The sequence below is a fragment of the Mesoplodon densirostris genome, chromosome 12, assembly GCF_025265405.1.
Source record: "Mesoplodon densirostris isolate mMesDen1 chromosome 12, mMesDen1 primary haplotype, whole genome shotgun sequence".
Lineage (NCBI taxonomy): Eukaryota > Metazoa > Chordata > Mammalia > Artiodactyla > Ziphiidae > Mesoplodon > Mesoplodon densirostris.
In genome coordinates, this window is record NC_082672.1 from 29849247 (window position 1) to 29865054 (window position 15808).

General features: G+C 40.8%; 1 protein-coding gene across 2 annotated transcripts in view; it reads left to right on the forward strand.

The window, feature by feature from the left end:
* The window catches only part of SLC2A12 (solute carrier family 2 member 12), a 58830-nt gene that overhangs the window by 18106 nt on the left and 24916 nt on the right, over positions 1 to 15808 (forward strand). For both annotated transcript variants that reach the window (XM_060115072.1, XM_060115073.1), the window contains exon 2: positions 1478 to 2818. In XM_060115072.1, coding sequence (XP_059971055.1) covers positions 1478 to 2818 — 1341 coding nt within the window. The remainder of the gene's footprint in view (positions 1 to 1477; positions 2819 to 15808) is intronic.

The following is a 15808-nucleotide window of genomic DNA, read 5'->3' on the forward strand; positions in this document are numbered from 1 at the left end:
CCAGGTCCCTTCTGCTTCTTCCCTAGGTCCACCTGTGGCCCATATAGTACATAAGCCTGCATACCGGGTACTCAATATTGTAAAACCACCCAACAGACTGCTCAAACCGGGAGCCATCTTGGATTCTGACCCACTTCCTTACCCTCCAACACCAATTCATGAGCAAGTGTCATTGTTTTTACCCCCAAGTTAACTCTTGAATCTGTCTGCTTGTCGTCAGTTCCACTCCTCACACCCAAATGCAAGCTGGCACCGTCTCTTGTCAAGACTAAGGCAACAAACTACCCCGTGCTACCAGTCTTGCCTTTTGACAACTAGTCTCCACACAGCAGCAATAAGCTCAGAGTGTCTTCCCTCTTACTGGTCAGTGGGCATGGACCCCACTGTATTGCGAATACAATAAAAAGTTGTCACTGTGACCTGCCAGGCCTTGCATGAAGTGTTCCCTCTCTACCTACGCACTTTCACTGATGCCCCCTCCCACATCCCTCCCCAAGCTCATGCTGTGCCCCCATACATGACATGACGTCCTGGCATCTCATAGCTCCTAAAACAGGACGAGCGATTTTCTGTGCTCCGGCCTTGGAAACTAGTGCTTCCTGGACCTGTGATACTCTTCTCTAAGCCTTTGTCTTTTTGTTTTGTATCCTTTCTGTTATGACAAGTTACAGACATGTAACAAACACTTATGTACCTACCACAGAAAAGTAATGCCTTTTAACATTTCGCCATTTTCCCTCAGATGTTAACCCTACAAGCATGGAACAATATAAAGATGCTTTAGTTCTTCTTCCGCCTGTCCCATGCCCCTTCCTCCTTCCTCAGAGTGAGTGATGGATGCTGTCGGGTCCTTTCCCTGCACCTACTTCCGCCTCCTTCTTTCTGACCCAGCCCTGAATTCGTGGAGGCGCTCACATCCTGGCCTCCCCCAACACCCTCATGTGTTTCAGCAAAAGCCAGCAGTGGCCCGATTGCGGCCAAGGAGACCGGAGGGCAGGCTTCCTGGAGGCTGTGCTGCATTTTGCCCCAGGTTCCACGCACGCTGGGAAGACTGGGGCCCTTCCGGAGGCTGCTTCGCTCTCTGTCCTGCCCTCAAGGGTTTGCCTTAGACAGCGGGACCCGAGGAGCCACGCTCTCTGAATTTCTCATCCAACACCAAGGCAGGAATGAAACCGTGTTCTTGTGTGTTCAGTCCTCATCATCTGTCATCTGCTTATCTCGCGTATCTGTCTGCTCAAAACGAAAACCAACATCACATCACAAATAGAAGAAATAACTTTCTAAATGTCTCCACCCATCTCCTCCCCAAAAATGAAAGAAAAAGGATTTTTCCTTCTTTAATCATGTTTTGGTTAGTGTATTATTTGACTATGATTATATGTGTTTATACTCAGTGCTATGAAAAACGTACTTAGACAAGCTTAAGTCTCCATCAGACACAATTCAGAACTGACGTGTTTCTTCTCTCTGCTCGTAGGTTGCGGTATGTTTACTCTCCTGTCGTCTGTCACGGCTGCTGTCAGCGGCTTCCTGGTGGGGTATGAACTTGGGCTCATCTCTGGGGCTCTTCTGCAGATAAGAACCTTGTTAGCCCTGACCTGCCACGAGCAGGAAATGGTTGTGAGCTCCCTCCTCATCGGGGCCCTACTGGCCTCTCTCATTGGAGGGGTCCTGATTGACAGGTGCGGAAGAAGGGCTGCCATCATCCTGTCGTCCTGCCTCCTTGGACTTGGGAGCCTGGTCTTGATCATCAGTTTATCTTATGCGGCTCTCATAGCGGGACGCATTGCTATTGGGGTTTCCATTTCACTCTCTTCCATCGCCACGTGTGTCTACATCGCAGAAATTGCCCCCCAACACAAGAGAGGCCTTCTTGTGTCGTTGAACGAGCTGATGATTGTCATCGGCATCCTTTTTGCCTACATTTCAAATTACGCATTTGCCAATGTTTCCCACGGCTGGAAATACATGTTCGGCCTCGTTATTCCCTTGGGAGTTTTGCAGGCGATTGCGATGTACTTTCTTCCTCCAAGTCCTCGGTTTCTGGTGATGAAGGGACACGAGGAAGCTGCTAGCAAGGTTCTCGGAAAGCTGAGAGCCATCTCCGATACAACGGAGGAACTCACTGTGATAAAATCTTCCCTGAAAGATGAATATCAGTATAGTTTTGGGGATCTGTTTCGTTCAAAGGACAACATGAGGACCCGAATCATGATAGGCTTAACATTGGTATTTTTTGTACAAATCACTGGCCAGCCAAACATATTATTCTATGCATCCACTGTTTTGAAGTCCGTTGGCTTCCAAAGCAACGAGGCAGCCAGCCTCGCCTCCACAGGGGTTGGGGTTGTCAAGGTCATCAGCACCATCCCGGCCACCCTGCTTGTAGACCATGTCGGGAGCAAAACCCTCCTCTGTGTCGGCTCCTCTGTGATGGCAGCTTCATTGGTAACCATGGGCATCGTGAATCTCAACATCCATATGAACTTTACCAATATCTGCAGAAACCATAGTCCTATCAACCAGTCTTTGGATGAGTCTGTGCTTTACGGACCAGGTAACCTGTCAGCCAGCAATGACACTCTTAGAGAATCCTTTAAAGGGATGGCTTCCCATAGCAGAAACTCACTAAGGCCCATGAGAAATGACCTGGATAAGAGAGGAGAAACGACCTTGGCATCCGTATCGAATGCTGGACTAAGCCAAACTGAATACCAGATCATCACAGACGCTGCGGATGTCCCAGCTTTTTTGAAATGGCTGTCCTTAGCCAGCTTGCTTGTTTATGTTGCTGCATTTTCAATTGGTCTAGGACCAAGTAAGTATTTTATTTTTTATTCCTTCCCTCTCTCCCCTTATGAATGTTATATAATATCTTTGACCTGTCAGAGCATCCTACTGCTATAGTACCTTATACATGGAACTACTAGAAGGAAGATGGGGATGATATTGGCCACCTGATGTTTCTGCTAATGAGGAAAGTATGGTTGGCTTATATCTGCCTTGTGAAATGCGCAGGACTAGTATTCAACCAAGGATTCGTTTCCCATTATCTGTCACATGAGGATACTTTAATATCAGTTAATTAAGAATGAATCAGACCTTGAAAGATATTTGTTGCTCAAGAGAATATATCGTTTTATGAAAACAAAGTTTACTGGGACATTGTCTTCTATATCATTCTCTACTTTCTTCATAGGTGCAAGGAAAAAAAAATTGTGTTTAGATTTTCTTAAAGACACAAGAGTAGATGCATTCCAGTCATAAAGAAGAAGAAAGGAATTAAGAAGGAATTATTATGGGAAGGATAATGCATTATTGAAGCATATTTGATTGCTAGAGTAACCTCCTGGGGCACTTTACTTTGTCTATTAAACATGAGAATGGGAGTCAATGCATTCCCATTGAACATAGTACAAACAATCTACAGGGAGGTAGCTACAAGGTTGTTTTGTTTGATATAGTCAGTCTATTGCAGTGACAAAGTTTAATCACTTCTCTTAAGCAAACTCGAGTTTGCTAGAATAGGTTGTTAGTTGCAGTTCTTTCTTCTTTTAGCCTCACATCCAAAGTCTAAACCTCTCTGTAGGGAAGTTGTGAAAGCTCTTTTTTACGCCTCACTAGAAAATGATGTGCTTAAAAATCAAGGGTAGTCTCTCTCTACAACCCTCAACTCCTACCTGTCACCTCTCCCTCCCACTCTCATTCCTCCCCATCTCTCTCCCTTTCTTCCTCCTTCCTTTCCTCTCTTACAGAGTTGATATTGAAACTTTTGTTTACAATGATCAAGGAGCAGACAAATTTGCTCCCATAAAGGGAAGTGCTGGAGGTTCAAGAATAATGAGAAGACATAGACTGTGTTGAAGGAGAAGGAATCTCATGAACACTTGCAGGTTTCTGGTGCCAGACGCTGGACAGTGTTTCTGGAGAGGGCTTGTCCTAGTCATCCACTCTTAACTCCTCATTCAAATGATATGTACCCAGTGACTAATTGTTTTAATAGCCAGGAACTATGCTCAATATTAGGGAAACAGTAATGAACAAGGCAGATACTGTCCCTGTCTTCAAGGAGGTTTTGGTTGAATGGATTGAGCTATGCTCCCTGTGTCTGCTTCTTTCTGGTCAGCAACCAGCAGGTGTGGCCTGCTTAATCTCAGTTAATTAATAACTGGACTTGCACATGGCCGATACATCCTCTCCTTCAACTCTGCTTCCTCATCTTTTAGTTTCTACTCCTATGTCTATGTGAGATCAGTCTCTAGATACTGCTTCACTCAAATTCCATAGAGGGAATCTGATGTACACTGCTTTTTGCTGTGCCAGGTCATAAGGGGTTGTTTTAGTCTAAGCAGCTATGGCTAGATTGGACTACATGATCTAAAGCACTGATGTCTAGAAGATGGCCCTTACTTTTGCATTATGAGTAGACAGATTTCCCCATAAGGGATTGTGCATGGGCAGATAGAGGAAATGCTACAATACCATCAACCTCTGCTCTCTCTGAACTGTTCCTGGACCCTGACCCTGCTTCTTAAGACTGGAAATGATAAACATCATTAACGAATAGTTTCCTGGAAACAGGCTTTTACCATTCTTTCAAGATTCAATTATCTTGGGTGTGCACCTGTGAGACACTTGTTTTAATCAGTTTGGGTTGCCATGGCTTAGAGAACAAACATTTATTTCTCACAGTCTGGAGACTGGGAAGTTCAAGATCAAGGTGCTAGGAGATTCATTTCTTGGTAGGGCTCTCTTCCTGGTTGTAGAGGCAGACTTTTTGCTGTATGGGACAGAGAGAGAGAGAGAGAGAGAGAGAGAGAGAGAGAGAGGGAGGATAAAAGTAACTAGATCTTTTGTGTCTCTTCTGATAATGGCACTAATTCCACCATGGAGGCTTCACCCTCATGACCTAATTACTTCCCAAAGGCCCCATCTCTAAATGTCATCACATTGGGTATTAGGGTTTCAACATATGAATTTTGGAGAGCCATAACATGCAACAATAACAATTCTTATGTGGCCACTCTGATACATAAAGTTAATGAAATTTGAGTAAGCACCTTTTTAAAATTGTTCTTTTCAGAAACTCTTTAAAGTCTATTAGAAGAGCAAGATATGAGCACTACCTTGTACCAAGGAATCAACTTAACCTTGTCTGTGAAACTTTCTATATCAATAAGGTTTGCTTACTTGATAAACTTCAGGTGGTATTTATTGTTCCATTGATTCCCTTTGCTGACATCTTTATTTCCCTATATATTCATCATAAAACTAAAAATATTTCTTTTTTGCATCAGTTTTCTTGATCCAATCTTTTGAAATATCACAGATCAATTAAGAAAAGGATGACCTCTTTGTTTTCATTCAGAGAACCTCTCAGGTTGGCAGAGGTTATGACATAACACACATTATAATATGAGAGACATTGATCTTAAACTTCCAGAGCCAACCTATTCATGGTAAGAGTCCTCCCGAGCTCATGATACTCTTCTTCTCTTTAGTTTTTGGGTAACTTTGAAAAGTACAGGAAATCCTCAGTCACTCACATACCATTTGATACTTTATTGTATTAGATCAAGAGTTCCCCTGTTCAGGAAGCTCAATCTGATTTTGGAAACAACTATTGGAGGCTATTTGTTATTTACCTTCTAGAATTCCTTAAATAGTATTTTATACTAAGTTTTAAAAATACATAATTTAAGCTTTAGATTCAGCTAAATATTTATTGGCACCTATTATGTCAAATACTGCTCTAAGGAGTTTTTACATATTTTGGAGTACTTCATTTTACCTTCACAACAAGCCTGGGAAGAAAAGTATTCACCAAATTTTATAAATGATGACACTGAATCTCAGAGAAGTTAAGTGACTTGCTCTCTTGAAAACATCTCTTGTCTTCTGAAATGGCCAAGACAAGAATAGGCAGAACTGTGTTGGTCTTGATAGTAACTGTTAATTGTCAGTTCAGTCCTCTCCTTGAAGATATATTATAAATAAGAATGAATGAAAATAGTGTATTATTGTCCATCACATGAGGCTATTAATGGGCCACTGCATTTTATGCAGGATAGAGACAGTCTCTCTTTTTCTGAAGCTCTGCTAGCTAAGCGAGCATGTACAGTTTTTATAAGGCCGAGCTACAGGATAAAAGAGAAGGAAAATAATGATGAGAATGCAGAAGTTTTTGATGTGCGTTTACTTGAATAACTAAACTTGATGAAGATAATGTTTAGTGTGTATATTGGTTGGAATTCAAGCTCAGCTATAACAAAGACCAAAATAACAGTGACTTAAACAAGATAGCAGTTTCTTTCTTTCTGTTAACAGCTGGAAGTGGGTAGTTCTGGGTGCTGTGGAGGCTTCCAGCCCAGGCACCAGAAGCCTATAGATAATGTCTCCAGACGCCATGGTTTAATATTGGTTCCCAGTCTATCGTGATGACTATTTAGAGATATTAAGATGAAGTTTAAAATTTTATCACCCTTTTCTGATAGCTAATGATCCCTTGAGAATAAGTGAAATGCACAAAGTACAGTCAATTAAAGGGATACTAGATATTGAAAGGCCTGGATGAGAAGACTGTGTGAGCAGTTCTAGCAGAAAAGCAGAACTGCTGTGAGTGATATGAGATAAGGAATCTTCTACAGGGATTAGACATCGCATAATTGTGAGAGCTGCTGAGCAAGCAAAGGTCTGGTAGGGGATGGTTAGAGGCAAAGGAGAAAGTCACTAATCAGGGCCTCAAAGAAAAGCGGGTGGAGCCTGTGGCTTCTGCATCTGGTTGCAGCCTGAAGTCTCTGCAGGTCAGCAGTGCAGGTGGGAGGAAAAGCTGGATGCAGAGCAGGGGGCAGCAAAGACAAGGGACCTTGCTAGGGCAAACTGGAATCCATAAGAAGAACCTGGAACCCACATCTGTCTCTCACCATGTCAACTCTGATGACGCAGGCCACCTGCAGAAAAACTGATGTCCTTCTCCACAGAGCCCTGTCCATGTGCCTGGCCTGGTACTTGGAGAAGTTGGAGGAGGAGATCTGGGTGCACTGGCTGCTCCCCATGCCAACAAGGAGAACCAGCAGATCAAAACAATGTGTACAACCTGCACTGATGTCCAGGGCACCAACCCCCGAAGCACAGGGCTGAGTGTCACTTTGGCCTTCCAAGTCTCAGGCAAACTTCTCTTCTGGGCAACCCTTACCCAGAACTACACAGGGAAGGAAATGCAGTTCCAGCTTAGCTAAACTGACACAGTACAAAATGGCCAGAGTGATAAAATTGACTAAGAGAATAGATGTGAATCTGGAAAGAAATATTTCAGAAGGTCAAAGTCTCTGTATTCTGTCTTCCGTTTCTGTGATAGACATTTATTTCTTTTAATTAAAACATTACTTGTTAAACTATATGACTAGCTTCCATTCCATCTAGTTCTAAAGAAGCCATGAGGTCATTTCATTACTCTCTCTTGGCTTTTGTTTCTTTAGCTATAAAACTAAAAAACACTCTTTTGCTAATGCATTATAAAAGCTTTCATATTTATTTTCTCAGGAATGTTAATTGTCTCCCTTGAGCTGACCACTGTCACGTATCTCCAGTTCCATTGCCTCACGTGACTTCTTGTTCCCTTTTTCCCAATGAGTGCTGAACTTTTCCATTTTGATGCTTCACTGTCAGCTGAACACAAAGAAGCTGAGGCTGAATTCTTATTCCCCTCATGTCAAGGGGACTTGTCTTTCTTTTCCATGGGGTAGTCACTCTGCCAGTCACTCAGGTCTGACATTCTGGGCCCGTTTCCCAATCCAGTCAATGACTAAATAAATGCTCTTGGATTTTCCCTCACAAAGGGTTCCTGTGTTCATTTTTCCTTCCCATTTCTGCCATCCTAGTCTACCCCTTTCAGTCTCATCCCTAGATTACTGGGAGACCCTTCCTGTGGTTCTTTCCCCTTCTAGGCCTTTCCCACACCCAACCATCCTCTGTACCAGTATTCCCTAAGTAATCATGTTTCCCGTGTCACCACAAATCTTCCATGGTTTCCTACTTTCTTCCATATCAGAAGAATCAAATGCCTTTCAAGATGAAAAGAAGATTAGAAATGATCTAGTCCTACATTTTCCTTTAGAGAAAAGAAACAAGAAACTCTCAGAGATTGAGATCACACAGAGTTAGGACTAGAACTCGGGACATCTGAAGCCTAATTCCATGCTCTTTCTATGACTATATCACTCATCCTGGAGGGAAAAGATGTGTGATTTTCAAGGTCCTCCATCATCCCACCCAACTCCATCAGAGTGTCTGCACAACTCCAAGGGGCACCATTTACATCGTAGTCTGTGGAGTTTTCTTTCAGGGCTACCATTCATATAGAAACACATATAGATTCCACATGGGATATAAAGAGAATGATGCCCCCTGGCGCTGTGACATGAGGCAATGCTTTGCCCCTCTGGGCATTTTTTTTTCCCCCGTTGCTCCCCAGCCAGGTCAAGAGAGAGAAATCATTTGTTGTGGCCTCTTTTCCTTCCCCCCTACTCTACCCAAGTCCCTCCTATCTTGAAAGCTCAGTGAAAGTCTTATCTCTTTTATGAATTCACTCCATTTCTTTAAGGTCTTTATTTGTATGAACTACTAGTTATTTCTAGTGTAGACTAGTTCAGTTCTGGGCTACAAAGAGCCTGAATTTAAAATCACAAAACCTAGGTTCTAATCTCAGTTCTTCTGCCTACTAGTTATACGTTTTTAAGTCATTTATTTTCTCTGAAGCTCTCTCTAAATCCATGAATTGGGCATAATAATACCTGTCCGATCTCACAGAGTGTGCAAGTGTTTTGGGTGTTATAGTGTGTGATATAAATGGAAGTTACCACGTGATAATACAACTTAGTCCTTAATGATATAGTGTACTGCTTTGGTATGCTTGTTTGGTTTATTAACCAGAATGTGGTTACTGGATTGTAAGCTCTTTGAGGGAAGACACGACATCTCACATTTTTTCCTTCTGTCCCTTTAAGTCAGCACTGTATATATCTGTTTGAAAACCATGCTGGGGTATCTTTATGTTTCTAAGGGGGAGAGGGAAAGAAGAACTTTAAAACTAAGGTGAATATACAGGAAAAATATTGCAGCGTGCGTCTTTATCTGTGTCAAGCTATCTAGTGGGTAGGCTAAGTACCAGGAAAGCTGGGAACACTAGGTTGCCACAGAAGCTCCTGTTCCTTCTGAAACCATCATGTTTTTGCAAAACAATCCATCACTTTGAAACCACACACCTCAGTTTGAGACTCGAACCCACAATGTTCTAATCTCACTCCTTCAGGTGGGACTCGAATCCAGCTGCACTTCAGTTGGGACTTGAACCCAAAATTTCTGGCTTAGGCAGGAACTCAAACCCACAGTCTCCCAGCTGAAACCACACACCTGGTCACAGGATTTAATGGACCTCAGGTTCTTTACGTCTCAGCACAGAAGGAATTCAGTGAGAGGCGAAGTGATAGACAAGTAGATTTATTAATATAGGACGCTTGTGAAGAATACAAGAGGGCAGGCAAGAGGACTCTACCCTGAAAGTTAAGTGGGAAAACAGGTTTATTTAGGGAGATACACACTCCACAGACAGAGCATGGGCCATCTCAGAAGGTGAGAGCCCTGGAAATATGGGGTAGTTAGTTTTTATGAGCTGGGTAATTTCATAGGCTAACAAGTGGGAGGATTATTCCAACTATTTTGGGGAAGGGGCAGAGATTTCCAGGAATTGGGCCACGGCCCAGTTTTTGGCCTTTAATGGTTGGCTTTGGAACTGTTGTGGTGCTTGTGTGTATGTCATTTAGCATATGCTAATGTATTATAATGAGCTTATAATGAGGCTCAAGGTCTTCTGGAAGTCAAATCTTCCACCATCTTGGACATAATCTGTTCTAACCAGTTTTTGTCATATCTTCAACAGCTATGTCATTCTTTTAAAGGTTGTGCCTTGCCGCCTTCCCTCCTGTCTCAACTGTGGTGTGAGTTTTAAAAATCTCTTTCTGTTTTTGCCTCTAGGAAAAGATGCAGGAGAGTTAGCAGTGCTCAGAAATAAGTAGTTGGAGGCATTTAGGGCACTTCTTTGTCAGGTCATAAAGAGTTATTTGAGAATTTCACTAATTCCAACTTTTAGACACAGAGTATCTAAAAGTAGTCCCAGATTTTTTTTTGGACACCTTTGCTTTTTGCTTTCACATGGAGAAGAGAGTCTTTTTGAGCATTTCTTAGAACAAAAGCAATGCTAATGAGATGGAGAATCTCAGTTTGAAGGAGGTTTGGGTTTGGGAAAGGGAAATAACCCTTCATCTCATTGTTTCTTCAACTTGTAATTGCTGTTCCAAGCACTGATCCGGATATTCACACCTGAGGGTAGAAGGCAAGCAGTCAGAGACAGAATCCCAAACATTCCCTCTAAGGAAAACAAGCAGTTAATTCACATGGGTGGCTTGAGACTGTCAATTCTCTTAGGGTTTTTAGAAGAGATCTGAATAATTGTCCTTTTTTTTTCTTGCTATGAGTTAGCCATTTCTGTTTATATTCATGCTGCAGTTCATTTTGTATTTTCTAAAGAAAACACACCATAAGAATTCCAATTCAGTCACCAAAATTGTATTCTAGAGCATTGGCATGAACCATTTGGAATTTAAAGAAGATATTTATTAAGAGCAAATTTTCATACCAGATCATGAATGCATTATAAAACTTATTAACCTGATGTGATTATTGCTCAGGTATTTCATTTAGAGAGTTTATTACTTGTAATAGAAGCAAATCCTTTGTGTAAATAGGGGCATAAAGGGAAAAGTACTTGCTGTTCCAAAGCAAGATTAAATCATCTTTATTAAATCTTTTCAAATATGTGTTGGCTTAGAACAACATTCCTTCATTGTATTAGATCACAACATAGTTTCTCTTGTCAAAAAGTATTTCTATTTTTAGGTTAAAGTGTATGCCTTACATCATTTTCCTTTCTGGTCATCTGTTTTCCTGATTTTAGAATAATAGGGGTACCCTGGAATCTAGAATTCAGGAGGGGGCATAAATTTGGTACTAGGTAATCTCATATATTTTATTTTATACATTTAAAATATTATTCTATGAAGGAATCTGTAGGCTTCACTAGCCTGCTGAAGGATTTCATAGCCCGAGGTTAAGAATCTCTGCCCTCCATTTCTCTGTAAATAATACCAAAACTCTTCCATCAAATAAAAATCACAATATATACCCCACTGCTTTTATTGGAGATTTTTATGAAACATTCCATTTTCCACGCCTCATCTCTCACTTTAAAATATGTTCAAAATCTTAACTTGACTTTCCAGTCTTTCTGGGGTGGTCCTGATCATTTTACCTCCTTCTAATAACTGGACACTTTTTTATTGTGGTTCAAGCTTCAGGGTAGAACCAAAAAGTCCTGACATTATGAGGACATAGAGCCACATAACGATTTTTCTTCTTCTTGGGCTTCAAAAATAAAGCAGAGATGAGCCCAAGCCCAAGCCCAAGGCGTAAAGTTATTATTTCATGAGTTCATCTGAGGTAATACTTGTGTAGCTGCCCTCCTTAGAACAGTCTCTGTAACTCAGAAAAATGTGTGTGACTGTTCTTTTCACAACAATTATTAGGACTTTTATAAAAGGGAATGAAATTGGGTCATTTGTAGAGACGTGGATGGACCTAGAGACTGTCATACAGAGTGAAGTAAGTCAGAAACAGAAAAACAAATACGTATATTAACGCATATATGTGGAATCTAGAAAAATGGTACAGATGACCTGGTTTGCAAGGCAGAAATAGAGACAGAGATGTAGAGAATAAACGTATGGACACCAAGTGGGGAAAGCAGGGAAGTGGGGTGGTGGAGAGATGAATTGGGAGATTGGAATTGACATGTACACACTAATATGTATAAAATAGATAAGAACCTGCTGTATAAAAAATAAATAATAAAAATAAATTAATTCATTTAAAAAAACAATTATTAGGGCTTTTTTTTTAAATGTTTTTTTTTGGGGGTTCGCAGGCCTCTCACTGTTGTGGCCTCTCCCGCTGCAGAGCACAGGCTCCGGACGCACAAGCTCAGTGGTCATGGCTCACGGGCCCAGCCGCTCCGCAGCATGTGGGATCCTCCCGGACCGGGGCACGAACCCACGTCCCCTGAATCGGCAGGCGGACTCTCAACCACTGCACCACCAGGGAAGCCCAATTAGGGCTTTTTTTAAATCCAAAAATTCCTATGTCCATAAATTAATTAAACTCCTCTTCCATCTCATGACTAATATCTTTTCATTAGAGCAGATGGAAGGAATTTGTCCAAGGTCGCATATTAAGTTCTGTGATGAGGCTATGACTGTCATCCTTTAACTGCCTTTGTATTCACAAGTTCAAGCAGAACTTTACACTGAAGACTGAATGACAGGTGACAGCAAATCACCTCCCCCAATCTCTTCTACCAAAGAGGCAGGAGTTCCAGCAAGAAAGCATCTTGGAGTGATTACGAAGAGAGGAGAGAGCACTTACTTGTCCAGCATGTGTGGATTGCTCACCACAGCCCACTGGGAATGGTACCCATTGCTGGTGATTCAGGGATGGATGAGTGAGAGCCACACCTCGCTCCAGTGGAGCTAGTGGTGGGAACAGGCAATAAGCCAGAAAATGAATGCATGTATAATACAACTTCAGGAGGAGAGAAGTGTCAACATTTAGGTGGAGGTAAGAGTGATGAAGAAAAATAAAGAAGGATCAGGGATAACATCAAGTGGCCTTAAGGGGGACATGAGCTTGGAGGTTTAGGAGAAGAGCAGAAAGCCTGTGGAGGCTATACAACAGAGTCTGTGAATTCAGAGTACACTTTGGCATTAGGCTGCCTGACCTTGAATCGCAGCTCTACAGTGTAGGACTCCAGGCAGGTCAATCCATCTCCCTAGGCTTCAGCTTCCTGATCCACCTCACAGTGTAACTGTGGGGTTGAACAAAGCCATTTGTATGACATGTACCTAGTGTACTGCCTGGTGTGTGGCATGGACTCAATACACTTAGCTATTAGTGCTATTTTAAAATATCTGCCCATAGTCTAGACAAGAGATGTATAGTTTTGGTAAGGCCAGCACTGACCCCAGCAGTCATTTTGCTTAAGGCACATCAGGAGACACAGCAGATGCTCCATAGCCACATATTGAATTATGATGCCATGGTCCTCCTCACCTCCCTTCTATGCACCATTCCAGTTAGGTCAAGACTAAAGAAAATACATGTGTTGCTTGAAATATGGTTCATTTCTGTATTACCTACAGTCAAGAGAGCTTTCTAGGTTATCAGACAAGTGTTACAGAAAGTTCTGAGTCTTTGGTGAAAGGTGAAAGGTGTGATTTAGGTTGAGAAACACCCAACTGTCCATTCTTCTAAGTTGATGCAACTAATTTAGACTCTGTGTCCTGTGCGTACACAAACTTTGGCTTGTTCATTGTTGTTTCCTTGAGCCTAACCTAGGGCCTGGCCCACAATAGGGACTCAAGAAATATTTGTTAGATGAGTAAAAAAAAGTTTCTGGAACTCTCTCAGCTTCTGTGATGAAGGAGAGCTGTCTCTCTAGTCTAGGGTTGACATATCCTGATCTCCTCTAGTATGAATCTGTGTCAATATCTAGGCCATCAGAAATAAAAGTGGTTTGTGGGGAACCCCATGCACATTTGACCAAAAGTTATATCTGAGTAAAACTACTCAATTGAGGATGTGTGGCCACCTCTAATTCATTTGATGACTAAAGAAGTTTCATGTTTTAAATTTACTAAAATTAAGGCCATTTAAAAAAATGTATGGTGTTAGCCAAAATATTCATTTCCAAATTTCCATATTTGCTCCAAATACAAGATTCAACATTTCCCCTGGAGTGGGAAAAAAAAAAAAAAGAGAGAAATTGAGATTAGTCATATCATGGGATAATAATTCCTACCTTCGTTTAGTAAATGAATGTTTTAGAACTTAACTCTTTCCAAAAAAGATTTGAGACAATTCCTTCCTGGTTTTCCTAAGAGAAATATGTAGAAGTCTGAGCCTGGAATTTGTTTACTTAATTAGTGTTAGAGCTTATAGAAATATTTCAATGGATTATCTCAGGCTTAACAATCACGTTAAATCTCTCAGATGTAAGCTGGAAGTCTAAAGTTAATAATAGCAATAAAAGATCTTTGTAGAAAAATCATACCATAGCCACAAGTAATCAAACTCTCAAGAACTGTAAACTGGCTGATATGTGAGCACACTTGAAAGCTTACAAGTTAGCCTCAGTTTCATGGATTTTGGCAAAAGACACAAGACTCCTTGGTCAGAGACAAAGGACAGTTTATTATTCATAGCAATAGCAATAGCCAGACTATCAGTATTTGCACAAATTCCCCAAGCCCCAATACCCACAGGGCATTATGAACCAGGCCAGGTGACACCTATATATAGACTGGGTTATTTTAGAGGAGAGGAGCCCCAAACTTAGGGAACCCAAATCTTTTATAATAGACAGTAAGCCAGCCTGATTTTTCTCCTGGAGGGAGACATTTTAATTTACTGGATAGTAAACAAAACTTTGCTCTAGAGGGGACACTCTGTTTTCCAAGGTTGTTTGTTATATGAACATCCTTAGAAAGACAGCCTGGAACAAAATCAGTGCCTTTTCTCATGAGACATGCTGAAATGTGAGACCCATGAAAAATTGTCTTTCAACTCAAATATTCTAAAAAGGCCACTTTTATGTTTAAAACAAGAAATTAGAACTTTTTAAGGTACAAAGATTGTAGAGCCTAGCTTTTTGTTTTGTTTGGTTTTATGGAGTTTAACCAGTCTTTTGGAGGATGGGTATCAGTAGGAAGCATATGACTCATCTGCCATAACATTTAAATTTAGATTTTATACCTAAATAACTCTAGCTCTTCCAAAAGCAATTGTTTATGTGGTGTTTGCACAGCTAAAAATTATGACAATTCCAGGGGTGTGGAACAGCATGTTCTAATTTGGAAGTTTACTCAGCTGCTTCACTCTAAGATATACAGGGTTTAGAACAAAGGCTTGCAGACCAGAATTATATCAAATGTTTTCAAAAATATTTTGATATTCTTCATATTTCCTCCTAGACACCAGGCCTCTAATATTCCAAACCATCACCATCAAAGACTTTTTTAGTGCTCATCCTCTTTTTCTACCATTCTTCTTGGATAATCACATACTCTTAGAGAAAAGGCATATTGATTAAATTATTATTCTTTAAACAGGAGAATTTTATTATCAAATGTAGCCATTATACAATTGTATTCACACAATGGGTTTGTGTTAATTGTGTCTACCCTTAAGATCTTTCAAATCTTTTTTTTTCCTTTTAAATCTTACATTTCAGTTATCATCAATATTCACACCAATACTGTTCCTTTATTTTCCAGTTAATTAAGTTAAAAGTTATTTTGCTTGATTAAAGTGGTGATTTATATGGTCCTCTGGTGTTAGTCATTGCAATAATGCAAAGTAAACAAATAATAGTATGAATGGTTTTATACTAAATTTGCACCCAAGCAAAAAAGGAAAAACTTAAAGAGATATGTGCCTTAGCTAATTAAATCTCACTTTCCTCTTTGGAGTTAAATGATGCACAGTGGTACCTAATAGAACCAAAGAGGCTAAAACTACATTTTTGTAGCATGAACACAGCTAAACAAAGAGAAGTAACACCATTTACTACATTACCATCAGCAAATCTTCACATAATATAATACATTGGTGTTTAACTTTCCTCTCCATCCCACACTATGAT